Source organism: Aspergillus pseudonomiae (genome assembly GCF_009193645.1).
Source record: "Aspergillus pseudonomiae strain CBS 119388 unplaced genomic scaffold BDV37scaffold_24, whole genome shotgun sequence".
NCBI lineage: Eukaryota > Fungi > Ascomycota > Eurotiomycetes > Eurotiales > Aspergillaceae > Aspergillus > Aspergillus pseudonomiae.
The window spans coordinates 41,589-61,629 of NW_022476016.1; the positions used below are offsets into that span (position 1 = coordinate 41,589).

Here is a 20,041-nt window from a genome sequence, read left to right on the forward strand (position 1 = left end):
TTTTTTTCTTTTTCTTTTTCTTCTTCGTTTTCCTTTTTTTGGTTTCCTCCCTTTGGTGGGGGTAGTGGATGACGTAATAGCTGAACACTGCTTCTTTCGTTTGTACTCTTTCCTTTCGTTTCCCTCCCGTTTATTCCAAGACTACCACTGAACACAGGGTATGATTCACTCGTTTTAGTTGTGCTCTTGATTTCTTTCTTTTCCCCTTTTTCTCATGAATTACAAAATATATAATCCCTACACAGTCATTTATTTTTTGGTACTGTAGATATTCAATACAGCATCTTCTGTTTCTTATGCCTTCCGTCATTATGACCAGTTAAATTCCTTAGGTTTCCATGGATCAACTATTCTGTGGAGTTGATGAATAACATTCACTTGTTCCTATCAATCCCATGTGCAGAATATTCCTACTGCAATACATCATCTTTTCTCAATAGTGGTCAGAAAGTTTTACATGAAGTCATCGCTGGCCGATTGCATCCATTTAAGTGGATGACTAACCCTGTGGCAACAAATCACTATCTCCATACAGAGTCACTACTCAGTAACGTATATATAGGCCTAATTCCTCACAGGTCCTTCCTACTGCAGGTTATCTGCCACCCAAATATTTAAGTACCGTAAATCCCATCTCAGTATTGCGACAACTTGATATGTTCTGCCTCTCATATGTCTCAATTCCTTATAAGCCTCTATTCCTAATTTGGAACAACAATAAAGTAATTCGACTACCCGACGTGTTCTAATTGACGGATAGTATATATAGGTCGTCGACCACGCTTGCCCTCTCTAGTTTGAGTACACTACACCCCAATCCTGACATGCGACTTGCATGTCTACTTACTGGAGTTGCCTTAGGAATCAATACGTGATTGACTCTTGAACAGTATTGTGACATCCTCTTTACTTGGCTTCAACTCAGAATTTCGGATAATCTCAGATTGACTCTAGTATACTTACTTTATAACACCCCACCCTTCAAGTTTGACAGGAAATCGTACGAATTCAGTAGCATGTTTATTATGACATTCCCAAAAAGGAAAAGGTCGTCACGGGAGCAGCGCCGCTGATCCCCAAACCTCATAGCCAATCAGCGATCACTAGCTCCAGGGAAAGTTAATGTGAATCTGCTCCCCTTGCGACTCGAGCACTACAAACAATTGCTGCAACTATTTAAAGCTCCCCTTGTTGTGTTCCCCTATCTTAACATTAATTCACTTCTTACCAGGTTACATTATATCTGCTCCACGCATCAGCTCCATATCCTCGTCATCCTCTCTGAACAAGCACCTCAATCTTACTATCCATTATGGACAATAACCAAGCCACCACCCTGGGCAATGCTGCTGCCGCTACCGCACCTGACACCGCGGCGTTGGACAAAGGCAAGCACAAGGCTACGCAGGATTCTACCTCGATGGATGTGAGCATGGACGAAGGTGAAAGCGATGAGAGTGAAAATGAAGACATTGTAAGTCTACGAGACCCTCTACACTCAAATCAAGACACTCGACCTGACTGTTTCTCCTTTCATAGATGGAAGGTAACAACTGAAATTTTCCTCGAGGCTTAGTCCGCTTCGCCTGCGTTAACATTGAAACATATATTGACCCTGTCTTACCATGCAGAAGAAGATGATGATGACGAAGATAAACTCGAGCCAATCTCAGCCGACAACATTATTCGTGGCGAGCGAAGGACACGCGGCAAGATCATCGACTTCCAGAAAGCCGCAGAAAAGCTCAAGGTTGATGAGGGTGACGATGATGAAGATGATGAGGACTTTACACTTGAAGATAATGACAACAACATGCGAGATTAAATCAGATTGCCTTACGGCTCACACAATCTTCTTGGAAAAAGGGGTAGTGACCGGCGCCGGTCTATTGGCGTCTCGATAAATTTTCTGTTCTGACTCGGATAGCTGTCACGTCAACCACAATGTGTTCTTCCCGCCCCCGCTTTTTTTAAGCTTCGTTCTCCAAATGGCTGCAACATATATAAGACAGGATGTAGCAATTGATACCTAATGACTACTATCCCTGTCTTGGCTCCTCTATTATACGGATCACTTGCTTGAGTGTTTACCAATCATGCTCAGTTTCTTCGACAGGATTGGGTTACAGACCTTAGGTGCACAGGACCGACCACAGAGGGCGACTGTGAAAGGCATATCCTTCGGTTTGCATGGTAGACGTTCTCCTGGGCTGCTCATGCCGGTCTAATAGCACCTCATACGAGATAGGTTAGTTTCGACAAAACACGGCATAGTATTGTGTTCTGCTGGGGTGAGCAAAGGCTGTGGTATAACAGGGCATACTCCTATAGCGAGGTTGACCCTATAGTAAACAACATAGTTCAATCCTTGTTTAGGGCAGACCCATGGCCGACTGACTATATAGAGAAGCGGTTGTAGATCATTGTATCGTTGCATGGAATTATAAATAGAACCTACTTTTCACCAACATAGCATTTTAGTCAATCACACTTTCCAACAATATCACCGCTAGTTAGTAGTGCCAACAGTACTCGTAGGATGTAGGTATGTTTTGAACTTGGTACTACTAGTGGTCTGTAAAGTGTTGAAGTGGTCAGAGAGCACCTTTCCCGAATAGGAAGGCTATTCTGTTTACGGTAACCCGTCGTCACTCCCGATCCAAGAAAAGGCAAGGAAATAATGGGGTACTCCGTACTCCGTACTTGTCTATTGATTGCCGCAACCAGACCGCAGCAGCCTTCAACCACGGGGTCGGGTTTATTCAGATAACAACAACGAAAGCTTTGGTGTGTCACTCTACGCGATGCTGGCCAACTAGAATCTGGGAAATACCCTATTCATGGTACCAGCCTCCTAAAATTTCTTGCAACAGGGTTGGACTTGTCTACTCACTTTCTGTCATGGCTTCTCGGTAAATTGATCGTGATCCTCCTCATTTCCTTTGGCTAACTATTTATGGCATAAAACCTCAGATTCACACGCTCCAACCTTCACCAGCGTGATCCTCGCGCATCGGCTTCCCTCTTTGATTCATATGGCGGCGATTCCAGACCTGTCAGTAGGTCGCCCGGCCGAGTGGGTGGTTATGGCTATGGAGGATATACCAGCAATGGGTCGATTAATGAAACCCCTGTCGGAAGTGGATACAGGGCTGCGACACCAAACGCGAAGTAGGCTTCAACGAGAAACTATTGATCGTAATGGAGCATAATCCTAATGCCGAAACAGGGGCCACTACTCCGATGCAGTTTTATCTCATCTAGAGTCGCAGAATGATGCCGAGGTAGAAGGTATCAGCGCAAAAGTTAAGATGCTGAAAGATGTAGTCTCCCTATCCCCTCATCTGGTTGGGTACGTACATTTGGGTGCTGATATTGAGTCTAGCTTACACTTGCTATTGGCGAGGAAATTCGGGATACTTCGACCATTACAGAACTTAATGATACATTTGACAACACTCGTCTTCGTATACGAGGCAACATGAGTCGCATGCTGCGGATGGCTGAGCGGACAGGCGTCGGCTGGCGTGTATGGCTGGCTTTCTTCCTGGCTGTATTCCTACTCTTTGCTTATGTGTGGATGAGTTGAACGGTCCGGTTATGGCTCTCTGCGAGGGCTCATGAATGCTCAACTCACCCTGTCTCCTCTGTGGCGACTGACGCATCATTACTCTGATAATTTGTTGTCCCAACTTATGCTCCTCGCCTCGCTGACAAAGATCATGAACCCATCCGAACTGAATAAATTACTAATGAATTCCTTGCTAATATATCTGATGATTGACAAACGAGCATGCCTTCTTGACTGTGTGTCCACCCTACATCCACCCCCCTCCCCTCCCAAAAAATCTTTTTCTTTCTCGGTTCTCGCATACTTCTCCGTTATGACCGCCAAGGATGGATGGTGCTCAGTGATGTTGTGACTGTCGAATCTTGACCTCGATCTTCCATTTCATTCTTTTCTTCTTTCTTCTTTACTTTTTACGAGCAGCTTCAAGTTATATCTCTTGTACTGGGATGGTGGCTCTCATATTCGTTACCTTTATCATGATAATGCATGCGTGGAGTTCAGGCTAATATGCTTTGTCTAGTCTGGCTGTCTTTTTCTAATGTACTATTTTGTATGTATATAAAATAGCTACTTGGTGACTGATATAAAAAGGATACTACTTTAACGGAATCCATCCTCTTTTCATTTGCAAATTCCCTGTCGGAGTGGGATGAATATTTTCTACAGATGAAAACAGGGGCTGTCTCTACAATAGAATCAGGTATACTGTCCGCCTTGGATGAGCAGCACCGTATTCACTCTCGATCATATAAGGCACTGGCCAGTCTACGAAAGACGTCCCTGAAGGGTACCAGGGCTTAAATAAGATACGTGCTTGGATATATAGCCAAGGGAGTAACTGTTCTTAAGGTGCTCAATATGCCCAAGTCATCCGCAACGACAGTGCAACAGGTAAGTCTACTGAATAGTCTATCGATAGAAAGCCAGCCAAAGGTATTAAACACTCCAAACACGGCTTGGCGTCACCAGTGCCAAAATTTTCTTGTATTGAACACCAACCCTACAATCTGTGACTTGTGCCTGCATCCAGTACGCCATACAACCCTAAAAGATAGCCCAAGTATAGATAGGTTCGTCAATATATAGGATCGTTGACCTAGCCATCAGTTAGACTTAGTCAAAACTATCCCTAGGTCCCCCAGCTCGCCGTCTGGGAAATCTGCTGAAAAAGCTTCGCCGACTACCTTGACTAGTAATAGATGCACGTAGATCATCTTCATCAATCATCATGCCGCTTGTGTCGATGACATCGCCGCCGCCACTCCAACGCTGGAGGAATCGGCGTTGGGCCTCTGTCTCCTGAGCGCGAACAGGTGTTGGAGGTAGACCACGACTGCTGGTTGTACTGGCTCGGAGATTTTGCGTAAATGGATCATGTGAGAAACTGGCCTCATCTTCGTCATCCAACTCGGCATCTGTATCGGTATGTTGCCATTCATCTTCTTGTTCGGACTGGTTCTCTGCAGCCTCAGGGATATCATCGTCTAAATCGCGGCCCATTTCTTCCTCACTCATGTCTTCAGCACTGGGAATATCATCATCCAGGTCTGGCTGGTTATCAAAATCATCATCGATTTGATCGTCGTCATCGTCATCATCAGGGAACGCCTCAGGGATATCATCGTCCAGATCCCGTTCCATGTACCCCTCCTCGTCAACAACATCATCCTCATCCAGACCCTCCTCTCCTTCCTCAACGAGACCCTCTGCATCTGCGTCAGGAATTTCATCGTCCAAGTCCCTCTCCATTCCTGTGTCATCTTGTCCATCACCATGCTGTGGATTGAGCCCATCTATCCCAGCAGCTTCCGCTTCAGCATCAGCTACCGCAGCGGCCGCTGCCATCTCTGCAGTTGCCGCAGCTAGTGCTTCTTCCCTCTCCGCCTCTTCCTCTTTCATGCCCAGCATAGTCTTGGTGCATCCTGCAGGCTTGATCCACGAGTAACCGAATGAGGCGATGTTGTTCTTGCGAGCACGGAGCGCACGCTCTTCGAGGACTAATGACGATAAGGTATTACCGGGAGTGGAGGAGGTGACAAACGGACGTCCATTCATGGGATTGTTCGCATTGCGGCGGAGGTTTCCTTGCATTTCTCCATTTGTTCGGTGTTGGGACGAGGTACGGTAGGGTTGGGAGAATCCGAACCAGAGTTCATGAGACTTAGCGGATATAATAAAGATATGTCAGTTATACATCCCGCTATCCCCAGATGTGTTTTGGGGAGGTCACGTACATCGCGGGGTGTGATGGGCGGTAGGGAGAGCATCATGGCTGGTTGAACCGCGATCAGACTCGGACAATATACCGCCTGAATTGCAACGCTCTTTATTGTTATCCAAGTTTTATATTATTCTTTCCGCTAGATTGTAACTGCGCTTAGATCTTTCGTATGCAGCGCAACAGAATACGCGGCTGCTTCTGTACGCGCGCCGATTACTGTTCTCAAGAGCCACCTCTCCCTGTGATGTTCAAAATCAATTGACCTGAACCGCAAGCCATGCAATTTCTTAACCCCCCAAAAAAGATGAAACGGTGTTAAAGAGTGTTGAAGGTAATTCAAAATGAACTTGCGGTGGGAATCCCATTCGGTAGTCACGAGGGGAATGATCGGAGAAAACAATTAGACCAGCTTAAGCTCCGCGGCAACGTGGGGAAATCCATCAAGTCGATCATTATACCTTAAATCCGCCTTGGGTTGGTTCTCTCAAACATGATCTTATGTGAAGTAACCCTCTTCTTTAGCGCTTTGTTTTACCCATCCTTTTTTCAATTTTGTTTCTTCTTTTCTTCCTTTATTATCTTAGATATATATGTATATTTAGTTCACTAGGATGTCCCTTACTTCCTATAGGGTATTATCTCTTTCTCATTCCTTCTCCGCTTGCTGCCTCACTATTCTCACATTTGAAAGCTTGTAATGATAGCAATACGTACGACTATGTACTACCCATAAACCCTACATGGGGAGGAATCTGGTAGTCATGGATGGCCGGAAAAGTACCGCTGATAATCTGAAGGTAGTCACCACACTTAGTTCATGCAAGTCCATCAGATTGCGACTCATGGAGAGGTTGATAACAAAAGCACACCCAAGCATTATAGCTATAGCTATAACATATCTACCCCAAATATGTGGCTCCACCAATGCGCCACTGTAAATCTAACGTGCCTATGATATCCGCGACGTAAATGTCTTGAAGTTCTAGCGCTAGAAAGAAGAAGTACTCCTCAGTTCTGACAATGGGAGTTGAGATGCGAATATTTCGCTGGTAGAAAGCAGAGAAATCTTCAATGGTGTCTCTGATGCCTATCAACGAAAACTTTAAGTACGCTCACTACTAGTACCTAGGTACAGTAAACAAAGTACGCTGAGATTCTAGGGCGAAGTTTCAATAGAATACACAGAAGTTTGCTCTATGGATGTTGTGTTAGTCCAAGACTAATTGACAAAAAGATGTAAGAAAAAAGCAGGAAGTACTAGTGAGCCTGAGAGCTGGTAAAGCAGAAGCCTGTACTCCGTAGACATTCCGTCAAGGCTTCTATAAAAAGGCACAGTAAGAGATTCCATTCCATACCGTGTCAAGCGGCGACATAGGATCAGACCATAGCAACGTCGTCAGTCATGCGAAATCTTGGGAAGAAACAATATAGGAAGAGAGAGATGCCGAAGTGGATCAGGCAATGCACTCGGGGGCTTCTACCTATACGTACTTGCAACGATCTTAGGATCCCAAATCAGTCTCCGCGTCGCTTCAACGAGAAAGTACGTAGCAATAACGGCACGGAGTGCTCCGTCCTGCACTACGTAACTCATCCGCTCACACCAAAGGAAAGACAGATCATTTTGAACTTCTACAGCACGAAATAGTAAATAATTCCCCAAGATAATTGGCACTGTAATTTATTTGGGCGTAAGCAACTGCGAGAACATCTCAGACTTGGTATTCGGCCGTTTCAAGCAGTATTCCGGGTTATCCCGATGCCTTGCAGCTTTCCGCTCCGTCGACTGGCTCATGCTCGGTGAGCCCAAAGCGGACAAGACTGATCAGGAAGCATCGGGAGAAAACGGGATCCGGAAACATTGGCATCTCCGCCGATCATGTGACACCCATGGCCTTGAAAGGGAGGAGGGAAGATGGAGGCTTTTGCGAATACACAATGTGACAGAGTCTACTCTGTACATGCCCCCCGAAAACGACCTGCACCATTAGCGAACTTTCTTTACGGAGTAGCTCTGAGTCACCCTCAATCATTTCCCGCTACCCTTCATCGTAAAGGATTTAGTTTCGGTGTTAGTTCGCCTGGTTCGGTCATGGCACAGCAAGGATCATTATCCCCCTTTAGGGATGCATTTGATTAGTTGATAACAGAAGAGCGCGAATACACCAGCAGGAGAATTGGTAGTCAAACCTTCGCTGCCCCTCTCTCAGGCGTAATCAACCTCTGGCCGGGACTCCCTTCACCCATAGGGATGGACAAGTGCCGTGTCCGGGAGTTAATTTTCAAGAGAGGAAGAGTACATGACCAAGGCATTGGAGGGAATTAATATCGAAGGTGCTGGTAGTCAAGGTCTATCTTCATCAAGTGGAAGCACTTCTCCGTAGTTTTCATTATTATTATTATTATCATTATCATCACTATCCTCATTGTAGATATCTGCATTTAGCTTTTACTGGGACTGCCCGGGATTAAGGGAAACGCCCACGGGCGTAAATCCGAAGAGGGATAAGGACTATTGATCCCGAGTCCATGTGCTCATCCATGATCCATAGTATGGACTACAGTACTAATAGTACCTAGGTAGTAGTATTTCCGGAGGTGCTGGTTAATTCACACGTGCTCATTGGTCGGGTTCAATCAATGAATGTCATGGGGGTGGATATCCCCCGGGAAATCCTAAGATCATGGGGGGGGTTAAGAGAAATGGTCAGAAAGAAGTCATAGAAGGCTTTTTTTCGGGAACGGAGAAATAGAGATATGGTATCGAGTAAGCATTGGAAGATTTAAGCAGTTCGTCTGATAAGGGTGTTGATGACCTGAGGAAATGACCTGGTCGAAACTCCCACCGGCTATATCTGTGAATGCCCACCACCCCCCAGGCCCCCGAAATCGGCTGGGTAAAGTGTATGACTGAGCGGCCGTCAGGTGAGGATGGGGAAGAACTCCCGGGAGAAGGGCCAATTTGTTGGAGGAGGAGGGCGGGGGAAGAAAGCAGTACTCTGTATGGTAGAGGAAAAGCTCGCTTGGCCGCTGTCGGAAGGCTATTGCTGACAAGGCTCTAGTAGAAATGCATCTGGGCGGACCGCATGTGGTATTGCTCCGTGCCAGTAATTTTACCCACCCGACGTTCGCCAATAATACATATTGAGTATGCGCTTGTAAAATGGAACGTCGGGTTACGGTACTAGTGATCTTCCAAGTACCAAACAGCCTGCACCTGAGGTAGTGTGGGGTATGCAACTTTTAGTGCGACAGCCAGGGTACCTTCGGTATTGAGACAGGGATTTGGGGGTCTTCCACTCAAAAAAAAAAAACAATCATCCGTTGCTCAGTGCACATGTTGGTTGCATGGTTTGATGGCCTCAATTGTAGGCCGCCTGTGCACTCTAATCTAATGTTCGCCAGAGATCAAGACGGCTATAGCAAAGCTGATATCATCCTGATAGGAAATATTTTGCCTAAGGCGTAAGTCAATACCTCGTGGTGTCATGTTCATCTGAATAGGTAGCGAACTATAGGGCGGTTCATCTGGCAGAGTACATAGTTCTTCTCTTGTACTACAGCACCCACTTTTTGCCTGCTTTATTTTTATCCTTTCCTTCCTTTCGCGCACTTTATGACCTTGGCGTTTCATCTCCTCGTTGATTCAATGCAATTCTCGGTACCTGCCAAACATTCTTGTCCAAGGGCTACTATTTTCGCCCAGTCGGGAATGGCTATTCATCTTAGAAGAGTACATCTAGACATTCCCACAACAACTGCTTGGGGTAGCGTCCACCCGTCCACCCGGCCCCGGGGCATGATAAGCACCCCAAGCCTGCACCCATGGGCCCTAGTACCGGAGTACTAGCATTGCCCCACTTAGGCAACATTCATCCAATCGGTTCAACCCATACTACTAGGGAGAAAGGGCAAAAGGACTGGAACAAGTGAAATCATGTGGAAGTAGAAATGGATACGGAGTACAGAACATCGACTCCGTTCGGCCAGTACTTTAATTTTCCCCGACTTCCCAGCGACCAAGTCAGTGATAGGATTATCTACAATGGCATCAGCTTCGAAAGAATTGATGGAGAGGGGGAAAGGGAAAGGTATTTTCAAAACACATACATCAGTCACCCTCCCTTTTTGGCAGAGAGAGAGAGAGAGAGAGAGAGAGAGAAAGAAAGGAATGAGGGGAATAGGGGTGTGAGGAGGATGTACCTGTTAACTATATATTGACTTCACTAGGATTATTTTCTGAGGGTGTGCAAGCCTGTATGCTTCATTTGGATCCAAGTACTACCTCCTGTAATTCATGAGAGCATGGGTTGGCTTACTATTATCCAACCTCGGCGTCCTGAATCAGCACGATGATCCATTTATGAATTTAGGTGTTAATCCCATGTTGAACTTGATTTCCAGGTCCTCCAGAACCTTATCCCCGAATTAAAAGCTCAAGACATGCGCCGTATTTGCTTCCGGCATGACTTTGTACACTAGATATAAAATAAGGGGATTGGACGCGGAGTAACGAGTTGGAGGAGCAGTTCTATTAACTTACTTTATTTTATTATATTCAATAAATAAATAAGGTGGCTTGGATCCAATTGAGGAATCTGCCTGTCTACTACGTATGGTAATAGGGTACAGGACTAATTTCTACGACCTATACTCCGTTGGAATGTGGAAAGCGTTCGTAGTAGCAGGACCGTGTGGATCAGATGGGAAAATTACCAGGTGGTACCGACCAGCGTAAACGACTGGGCAGTGTAAATCGTTTCCCACTAGCGCCAACGCAGCCATTCCTTTAATTTTTAAATTAGCTCAGAGCTCCACCAGGCTGGATCTTGACGTAGTCGAAACCTAATCTTCTTGGTTGAAAGGTTGAAATATCGGGATTCTTATTGGTCGTGGCTGTCTTATCTTTCCCTTCGTGCATCCTCGGTTTATGGATTGCATTGCAAAGTAGGTCGGGTACCTACTAGTACCTTACCTTCCATTCCCGCTTTCATAGCAAGACTGTACGAAGTAAGTACGTACTACTAATCTCGTACCTATTGTATGGCACTGGCGGACTAAAAAAAAAAACATTTCCTCCTTAACCGGGCTCAGAAGTCTAAATACTCCTAAATTGGTATACGTTGGAGGAAGGGGCAAAATAATAAAATATAATGCAGATATCAACACCATTGATGCTTTAATATCGACTCTGTGCCTCCCACGCCGTGGTGCCCCTTTCAACCAAGGACGGAAGGCGCCGAAAACGCTCTCTTCCCGTGGATGCTACGCAAGAGTTGGTCTCGCCCGATGCGGAATTGAAGAGAAATGTATGTAACAATCCGTAGGAATAATAGAACTCGAATTGACCTTTCGCCTCCGGTTCCCCCCCCTCTCTCGTTGTTTCAAGTAGGGACAGGGGGGTGGGAGCAAAGACGGATTAGTTTATTTTACCATTCTCTAGATCTTAATGATTAGCTGTTTTTCTTTTTCGAGCTGCCTACTACCTAGGTACACTAGTAGAGCTGCGCTCTCAGGTGGAAGAAAGAGCTGCAATTTGCCACGGCCTACCCCCAACCCCCACAGCTGCGGATTTCTATCCTATTAGTTCACTGTACACTTGTTTTCCAGTTGAAACCCTGTCATTTTCTGTCAGTAATATCCGTTCATCCCCGATAAAATACATACTGTACCTTGTCTGTATCGGAGAGTCAAGGTGAATTGAATTCTCCGGACCTCTGCTTCCCGCTCTACTATCCCACCTACCATTCCCCTACTAGTATACCCCCCCTCCCACTTTCTTGCTTCTTTCTTCCTACCTCTTCTCACTCTATTCCTGCTTCCATTAATACTCAAGCCAAACGTTGGGTCACAGACAGAGGCCCCCGTTCCTTATTTACCCGCGCTGTTAACCTAAATATACTGTGACGACGTAAAGCCACTACACATCTATACGCTTCACCACCCCGCCTTGACTTCGTCCGTGGCGCTCTTCTCCGGAGACACTCCATACACCCCGTAGTTTTGCCATTCCATTCTCTGTCGGCCACCGGCGGAAGAATGGGTCTGAACTTGGAAGATATCTATGGCCAAAATATAATTGACGAACAGAAGCCCAACGAGTATTCGAAGTACCAGCCAAAGCAAGGATATGGCTGGGCTAATACTTTGCCCGAGAGGCAAGGTCTTTATGACCCTGAATATGAAAAGGATGCTTGCGGAGTAGGCTTTACTGCGTAAGTTTTTCAATTCACTGTCTCAAGGAGCCAGAATTCCTTGAGTGACCGTTGCTAATATGGACCCCTACTCCTTTGCAGCCATATTAAAGGCAAGCCCAGCCACAAGATCGTCAGCGATGGTAAGGACTCCATTGGAGATTATATAACCCTCGACCTGCTAATGTAGATTGCCATCGTATACAGCTCGCAATCTCCTCTGCAATATGACGCATCGAGGAGCTGTTGGCTCAGATGCTCGGGATGGTGATGGTGCTGGTGTGATGACGAGCATCCCTCATAAATTTTTCATTAAGAACTTTGCTCGTGAGGTCGGGGTTGATCTTCCTCCTCTTGGGCAGTACGCGGTCGGCAACCTTTTCTTCAAGCCGGATCAAGAGACACTCAAGGATTCCACGACTACATTTGAGGAACTTGCAACATCCTTAGGACTACGCGTGCTGGGGTGGCGTGAGGTTCCTCATGATTCTACCATTCTGGGTCCTGCTGCCCTCTCTCGAGAGCCCGTTATAATGCAACCCTTTTTGGTGCTGAAGTCGGCCTATGGTGACGGTAATAAGCCCGAGATTACGGACCCAGAATTATTCGATGAAAGAACATTCGAACGGCAACTGTACGTTCTTCGGAAACGTGCTACACATGTTCTTGGTCTCGCCAACTGGTTCTATCTGTGCTCTCTCAGCAACAGAAATATCGTTTACAAGGGTCAACTCGCCCCTGTTCAAGTATATCAGTACTACCATGACTTGGTCAATGTGGACTATGAAGGCCATTTTGCTCTTGTCCATTCTCGTTTCTCTACCAACACATTCCCCTCTTGGGATCGTGCTCAGCCTTTACGGTGGGCTGCACACAACGGCGAGATTAACACTCTTCGAGGAAACAAGAACTGGATGCGGGCTAGAGAAGGTGTGCTGAAATCAGACATCTTTGGCGAGGAACTGGACTCGCTGTACCCGGTAGTAGAGGACGGCGGCTCTGATTCTGCCGCTTTTGATAATGTCCTGGAGTTGTTGATGATTAATGGTGTTCTCTCCTTGCCAGAAGCAGTCATGCTCATGATCCCCGAAGCATGGCAGGGTAACCCAGCTGTAGATCCTGCAAAGGCTGCTTTTTACGAGTGGGCCGCCTGTCAGATGGAGCCTTGGGACGGGCCCGCTCTCTTCACGTTCTCTGATGGTCGATACTGTGGCGCAAATCTTGACCGCAATGGTTTGCGTCCCTGCCGTTTCTACGTCATGGACGATGATCGTATCATTTGCGCGTCCGAGGTCGGTGCCGTCGATATTGATCCGGAGCGTGTGGTCCAGAAGGGCCGCTTGCAACCTGGAAAGATGCTACTGGTTGACACCGTGGCTGGTCGAATCATTGATGACTCCGAGCTCAAATATACTGTCTCTCATCGCCAAGACTTCGCCGCATGGTTAGAAAAAGAGCTTTTGAAGCTGCCCGCCATCAATGAGAAGTTGCTCCAACGCAATGTCGATCTTAGTTACACAATTGATGACACCACTGTCCAGAACGACCCCCGCCTCAAAGCTTTCGGATACTCCTTTGAGCAGGTCAGCCTGCTGCTTGGTCCCATGGCGGCTGACTCCAAGGAGGCATTGGGTTCGATGGGGAATGATGCTCCGTTAGCTTGCATTGCCCAACAGCCACGTCTTCTATACGAGTATTTCCGCCAGCTTTTTGCGCAAGTCACAAATCCACCCATAGACCCTATCCGAGAGGCTGTGGTTATGTCTCTTGAGTGTTACGTCGGTCCCCAGGGTAATCTTCTAGAGATGGATGCCTCGCAATGCCGCCGCCTCCTCCTTCCTTCTCCCATCTTGAGCATTCCCGAGTTCAATGCCCTGAAGAATATTAACAGAGCACACAATGATTGGACCGTACGGACGATTGACATTACCTTCGAGAAGAAGAAGGGCGTTCCGGGATATCTAGAGGCACTTGATGCCATTTGTGATGCTGCTACTGAGGCAATTCAGAATGGGGACAAGGTTCTTGTGCTTTCTGACCGTGCTACTTCGGCAGACAGAGTTTCCGTGTCTGCTCTTCTAGCCACTGGTCTTGTACATCATCATTTGGTTCGTAACAAGTGGAGGTCTCTTGCAGCCCTGGTTGTCGAAACTGCTGAGGCTCGGGAAGTCCACCACATGTGTGTTCTGGTTGGTTATGGTGCCGACGCCATCAATCCATACCTGGCTATGGAGTGCATCCTCAAGATGAATCGCGAGAAGCTGATCCGCAAGCAACTGCCAGACGACAAAGTTATCGAAAATTATAAAGCATCGTGTGATGGAGGTATCCTAAAAGTCATGAGCAAGATGGGTATCTCTACGCTGCAGTCGTACAAGGGCGCACAGATCTTTGAGGCACTTGGTATTGACGATACTGTCATTGACCGATGCTTCGCGGGAACCGCCAGCCGCATTCGTGGCTTAACGTTCGAGCTGATTGCTCAGGATGCATTTGCCTTACATGAACGCGGTTACCCCTCACGTTCAGTTATTGAGATCCCTGGACTTCCTGAGTCTGGCGAATATCACTGGCGTGATGGAGGTGAAGAGCATGTGAACGACCCGGTCAGCATCGCCAATATGCAAGATGCAGTGCGTACCAAGAACGACAAGTCGTACGAAGCCTACGCAAAAGCGGAGCATGAGCAGATCAAGAACTGTACTCTCCGTGGTATGCTCGACTTTGATTTTGAGCAGCGCACTCCTATCCCCATCGATCAAGTTGAGCCTTGGACTGAAATCGTCCGTCGATTTGTGACAGGTGCAATGTCCTATGGATCCATTTCCATGGAGTCTCACTCTACCTTAGCTATTGCTATGAACCGTCTTGGGGGCAAATCAAACACTGGAGAAGGAGGTGAAGATCCCGAGCGAAGCAAGAGAATGGAGAATGGGGATACCATGCGGTCTGCAATCAAGCAGATCGCTTCCGGCCGTTTCGGTGTGACATCTCATTATCTAGCCGATGCTGATGAACTGCAGATCAAAATGGCCCAAGGTGCTAAACCAGGCGAAGGTGGTGAGCTTCCTGGTCATAAAGTTGTTGGCCCTATTGCTCACACCCGTTATTCCACTCCTGGCGTCGGTCTGATATCGCCGCCCCCCCACCACGATATATATTCAATTGAAGACCTCAAGCAGCTCATTTACGACCTCAAATGTTCGAACCCTCGTGCACGTGTTTCCGTTAAGCTCGTGTCGGAAGTCGGTGTTGGTATTGTTGCCTCTGGTGTTGCCAAAGCCAAAGCCGATCATATTCTGATCTCTGGTCACGATGGTGGTACTGGTGCTTCTCGTTGGACTGGTATCAAGTATGCCGGTCTTCCTTGGGAACTGGGTCTTGCCGAGACTCACCAAACTCTTGTTCTCAATGACCTCCGGGGTCGTGTGGTTGTGCAGACTGATGGTCAACTCCGCACTGGCCGCGATATTGCTATCGCTTGTCTCCTCGGAGCCGAAGAGTTCGGCTTCGCCACAACTCCCTTGATCGCTATGGGATGCATTATGATGAGGTTTGTATTACTGGTAAAGCCTATATTAGTTATATTTGTTTCACTGACAGTTGTTTAGAAAATGTCACCTGAATACTTGCCCCGTCGGCATTGCTACTCAGGACCCTGAACTGAGGAAAAAGTTCTCAGGCACCCCGGAGCATGTTATCAACTTTTTCTACTATGTTGCCAATGAGATGCGCGCTATCATGGCCAAATTAGGTATTCGTACCGTGAATGAAATGGTTGGGCGAGCTGAGCTACTCAAGACCAGGGATGACATCCGGACTGCTAAGCAGGAGAGGATAGACCTTTCTCTCATTCTGACTCCTGCTCATTCCTTGCGCCCCGGGGTTGCTACATACAATGTCCGCAAGCAGGACCATCGTCTGCACATTCGTCTCGATAATAAGCTGATTGCAGAGTCTGAGCTTGCACTTGAGAAGGGTCTTCCCTGCAGGATTGAGTGTGATATAGTTAATACTGATCGTGCACTGGGCGCTACACTGTCTTACCAGGTCAGTCGCCGCTTTGGTAACGAAGGTCTTCCACAGGATACAATCCACGCCAACATCAAGGGCTCTGCTGGTCAGTCGTTTGGCGCTTACCTCGCTCCGGGTATCACTCTTGAGCTTGAGGGTGACGCCAACGACTATATTGGCAAGGGCCTATCAGGAGGCCGTCTCATAATCTACCCTCCCCGTGGTGCTGCCTTCAAAGCAGAGGAGAACATCATCGTGGGTAACACTTGCCTCTATGGTGCTACCAGGGGTACTTGCTTCTTCCGTGGTGTGGCCGCTGAGCGATTTGCTGTCCGTAACTCAGGTGCTACTGCAGTCGTTGAGGGCGTTGGTGACCACGGATGTGAATATATGACCGGAGGTCGTGTTCTCATTCTTGGCTCAATTGGTCGTAACTTTGCTGCTGGTATGTCCGGTGGTATTGCTTACGTTCTCGATATGGACCAGGACTTCCACTCAAAAGTAAATATGGAGATGGTGGAGGTCTCCGGTCTGGAAGATCCCGCCGAAATTGCCTTTGTACGCGGTCTAATTGAGGACCATCACCACTACACTGGGTCGGAACTGGCTGCTCGCATCCTACTGGACTTTACCCGTGCTCTTCCTCACTTTGTCAAGGTTCTACCTACCGATTACAAGCGAGTGATGGAGGAGGAAGCTGCCAAGGCCGAAGCTGCTAAGAAGGCTGAGTTTACTGTGCCCCAGCTTCCTAGCGCACCTTCCAACGTTGAGAAGCCCAGGGCGGGCGAGACCAAGAAAGCTGAAATGCTTGACATTGAGGATAGCGTGAGCGATTCAAAGACCGAGAAGAAGCGGTCAGCACTCATCCTTGACAAGACGAGGGGCTTCATGAAGTATAACAGGCGCAGTGAGAAATATCGGAACCCTGGTACTCGTACACGGGATTGGGCCGAGCTTTCTAGTCGTCTAACTGAGGATGAGCTCAAGTATCAATCTGCCCGTTGTATGGACTGCGGTGTTCCCTTCTGCCAGTCTGACACTGGCTGCCCCATCTCTAACATCATTCCCAAGTGGAACGAGCTTGTTTTCCAAAACCAGTGGCAGGATGCCCTTAACCGCTTGCTCATGACCAACAACTTCCCCGAGTTCACTGGCCGTGTTTGCCCCGCCCCTTGTGAAGGTGCTTGCGTTCTAGGGATCAATGAAGACCCTGTTGGGATCAAGTCTATCGAATGTGCCATCATTGACCGTGGTTTCGAGATGGGCTGGATGGTACCTCGTCCTCCTAAGATCCGTACCGGTAAGACGGTTGCCATCATTGGCTCCGGCCCAGCTGGCCTCGCAGCTGCGGACCAGCTAAACCGCGCTGGCCACAGCGTTACCGTATACGAACGTGCTGACCGTATTGGCGGTCTTCTTATGTATGGTATCCCCAATATGAAGCTCGACAAGAAGGTCGTGCAACGCCGCGTCGATCTGATGGCTGCCGAGGGCGTCAGATTTGTGCCCAACACTGCTGTTGGCCCTGACGAAGAAGTGTCTTTGGACTCCCTGCGTAAGACGAATGATGCTGTTATCATCGCTACTGGTGCCACAGTGGCTCGGGATCTCAAGGTCCCCGGCCGAGAGCTGGAAGGTGTACATTTTGCCATGCAATTCTTGCACCGCAATACCAAGTCGCTTCTTGACTCTAACCTCGCCGATGGCGCATATATCTCCGCCAAGAATAAGCACGTTGTTGTCATTGGAGGTGGTGATACTGGAAATGATTGCATTGGTACCTCTGTTCGTCACGGTGCCAAGTCTGTTACCAACTTCGAGCTACTTCCCCAGCCGCCTCCAGAACGTGCTCGCGACAACCCATGGCCCCAATGGCCGCGCATCTACCGTGTTGATTACGGTCACTCTGAAGTCAAGACCCACATGGGCAAGGATCCTCGTGAGTTCTGTGTCATGTCCACGGAGTTTGTCGACGACGGTAACGGCCATGTCAAAGGTATCAACACCGTTCGTGTTGAGTGGACTAAGAGCGCTTCTGGGGGTTGGGATATGAAGACAGTTGAGGGCAGTGAACAGTTCTTCCCTGCAGACCTTGTCTTGCTGTCCATGGGATTCCTTGGGCCTGAAGACCGCCTTCTGGGTGATGAGATAGAACGTGATGCTCGCAAGAATGTCAAGACACCCCCCGGTCAATATTCCTCTAACGTCCCTGGTGTTTTTGCTGCTGGCGATTGCCGTCGCGGACAATCTCTCATTGTCTGGGGTATCAATGAGGGTCGTCAGTGTGCCCGCGAAGTCGACACTCATCTTATGGACATTAGCTCTCAGCTTCCTGTCACTGGCGGCATTGTTCGTAGGCCGGCTATTGATGCGGTTCGACAGTCTACCGAACAAGCTGTTTCCGCATGATTTTCTCTGAGAGCTTCAGATTCTCAGAGCTGGACATGTTCTAGCCATGGTGGTATGGCTCATGATTAAACGACTGTAGATTATTGTGATATGATCAAAAAGTTTTCCTAACCAGCTGAATACATGTTGGCTGAAAATCTGTATCATGGCGATTGATCAACAGCCACGACTGCAGTTACATTGACATGTCAGCAACAATGGCGCAACACTCCCGGAGAGGTTTACTAAGTGCTTTGTTGTTTTGTTCATTCAAGCCTGTACCGTTTTGGTTCCTGCTATTTCTCCCGCTTTGCGACTGTGCTCCTTTACGTTTTGTTGCAGCGGTCTTTACCATAAAACTGGTATGCAAAAATGGGGTCGGAGCGTTTGCTATTCAGAGTATCTTTTCTATGATTTGCTGTACATATCTACTTCTTAAGCAATATAGTGGAAATTTGGTGACATACATCGTTGGGATTGATACATTACATGGCGACTTGCCTTGCTGGTAGATTTTGTAATGCACCAAATGAAGAATAATATCTGCACGGGAGAACAGACTGCAAAATGTGCCTATCATTTAGAGGCTAATCTCATCTACCACGGGGTGATTCTACAGGGTCTTGTATCTTCACCTCCAGGTCTTATCTGCAGATACTCTTGCCCTTCGATTTGCCTCTCGACCCATGAACTCGTCGTCGACCTTTATGATCCATTCCAAGCCAGCCTCGTCATCAGCCGCCCTCATACAATCGTGGGGATATTCCAACCGCTGATCAGCCAGCTCGATCATTGCCCATAAATTTTTGTAGTACATCGATCGGTCCAATGATGTCTGGGGCTTGAGAATGGATTTGCGGTGTGATGCTCTATCGTCGAAATCGGTTGGATAGTACCCCTTCCTGGGACGGTCAGGGAGTTGCACCACCGCACCCCAATGGACGCGTTTTCGTAATCTATGCCTTCGAATATGGTTATGAGCCTGATCTGCGGGTGGTAGTAGTGGGGTTGGTCGCGCATTCGACTGTCCATGTCGACGTGACTTTGTGCGATAAGCACGGTGGAATAGAAAGGAATGTATAGCGTGGTATATTCGTGAATCCATCAGACGGACAAAGCGAAAAGCTTCTAGAGACCATGCGGGGATCTGTAGGCTTAGTTCTGCCACTTTGACTTCTGACTCTCCTCGCTTTTATATGATACAACCTAGTGAGCATGGACAAAGGATGAAAGGACGTGTTATCGATAAAGACACTAGGCATTAACTTCTGTTTCTCATATTATACAATAGATTCTCAATTCTCAAGGGAAAATTCCATCATCCAGGTCTATGACTGCTGCTTGACATGGCATTAAAACAATGAACACTATACAGAGTCCCATGAGGCGCAGGGGACAGGTATCCAGAATTCAATCTACATACACCGATAAACAAGAGTTTGCAGGCAAACAAAGAAGCATCAGCGAACCTAAGCGACGCCAGCCCCCTGTGCTTCTTCCTCTGCTTGCATCTCCTTCTCTAGGGCAGCGAAATCCCCTTCAAACGCATTCCGAACTGGCTCTGTCCGAAGATCCCAGACATCCTCACTACTAGGCCCTGTCTTATACTTGATGGCCTTCTTGCGATAATGGTCTCTGACGGCCTTCTTGCGA

At 47.6% G+C, this 20,041-nt stretch overlaps 5 protein-coding genes across 5 annotated transcripts; 3 read left to right on the forward strand and 2 right to left on the reverse strand.

Moving 5' to 3' along the window:
* Positions 1 to 1,312: 1,312 nt before the first annotated feature.
* Positions 1,313 to 1,825, forward strand: BDV37DRAFT_281922 (histone H2A.Z-specific chaperone CHZ1; the record flags this gene model as incomplete). Its single annotated transcript, XM_032086918.1, has 3 exons — positions 1,313 to 1,474; positions 1,540 to 1,546; positions 1,632 to 1,825. The coding sequence occupies 3 exons, from the start codon at positions 1,313 to 1,315 to the stop codon at positions 1,823 to 1,825; spliced, it is 363 nt and encodes a 120-aa protein (XP_031942570.1).
* A 2,859-nt stretch (positions 1,826 to 4,684) lies between these two features.
* BDV37DRAFT_281923 (uncharacterized protein) lies at positions 4,685 to 5,662 on the reverse strand (the record flags this gene model as incomplete). Its single annotated transcript, XM_032086919.1, has 1 exon — positions 4,685 to 5,662. The coding sequence occupies one exon, from the start codon at positions 5,660 to 5,662 to the stop codon at positions 4,685 to 4,687; it is 978 nt and encodes a 325-aa protein (XP_031942571.1).
* A 5,773-nt stretch (positions 5,663 to 11,435) lies between these two features.
* Positions 11,436 to 19,125, forward strand: BDV37DRAFT_245308 (glutamate synthase (NADH)). The gene is made up of 4 exons (XM_032081640.1): positions 11,436 to 12,007; positions 12,089 to 12,129; positions 12,194 to 15,539; positions 15,598 to 19,125. The coding sequence occupies exons 1-4, from the start codon at positions 11,832 to 11,834 to the stop codon at positions 18,407 to 18,409; spliced, it is 6,375 nt and encodes a 2,124-aa protein (XP_031942572.1). The 5' UTR covers positions 11,436 to 11,831; the 3' UTR covers positions 18,410 to 19,125.
* BDV37DRAFT_94520 (uncharacterized protein) lies at positions 18,503 to 18,960 on the forward strand. The gene has a single exon (XM_032091471.1). It carries the CDS (start codon positions 18,595 to 18,597, stop codon positions 18,898 to 18,900), a length of 306 nt encoding a protein of 101 aa, XP_031942573.1. The 5' UTR covers positions 18,503 to 18,594; the 3' UTR covers positions 18,901 to 18,960.
* On the reverse strand, positions 18,960 to 19,675 carry BDV37DRAFT_94555 (uncharacterized protein). The gene has a single exon (XM_032091472.1). The coding sequence runs from the start codon at positions 19,491 to 19,493 to the stop codon at positions 19,020 to 19,022; it is 474 nt and encodes a 157-aa protein (XP_031942574.1). The 5' UTR covers positions 19,494 to 19,675; the 3' UTR covers positions 18,960 to 19,019.
* Between the last annotated feature and the right edge of the window lie 366 nt (positions 19,676 to 20,041).

Bases quoted from the DNA above. Each gene is read 5' to 3' on its own strand.
- BDV37DRAFT_245308 (XM_032081640.1), top strand. From the start codon at position 11,832: ATGGGTCTGAACTTGGAAGATATCTATGGCCAAAATATAATTGACGAA. The intron at 12,130-12,193 runs GTAAGGACTCCA...CATCGTATACAG, and splicing joins CCACAAGATCGTCAGCGATG to CTCGCAATCTCCTCTGCAAT. The intron at 15,540-15,597 runs GTTTGTATTACT...ACAGTTGTTTAG, and splicing joins ATGGGATGCATTATGATGAG to AAAATGTCACCTGAATACTT.
- BDV37DRAFT_94520 (XM_032091471.1), top strand. From the start codon at position 18,595: ATGTCAGCAACAATGGCGCAACACTCCCGGAGAGGTTTACTAAGTGCT.
- BDV37DRAFT_94555 (XM_032091472.1), bottom strand. From the start codon at position 19,493: ATGGATTCACGAATATACCACGCTATACATTCCTTTCTATTCCACCGT.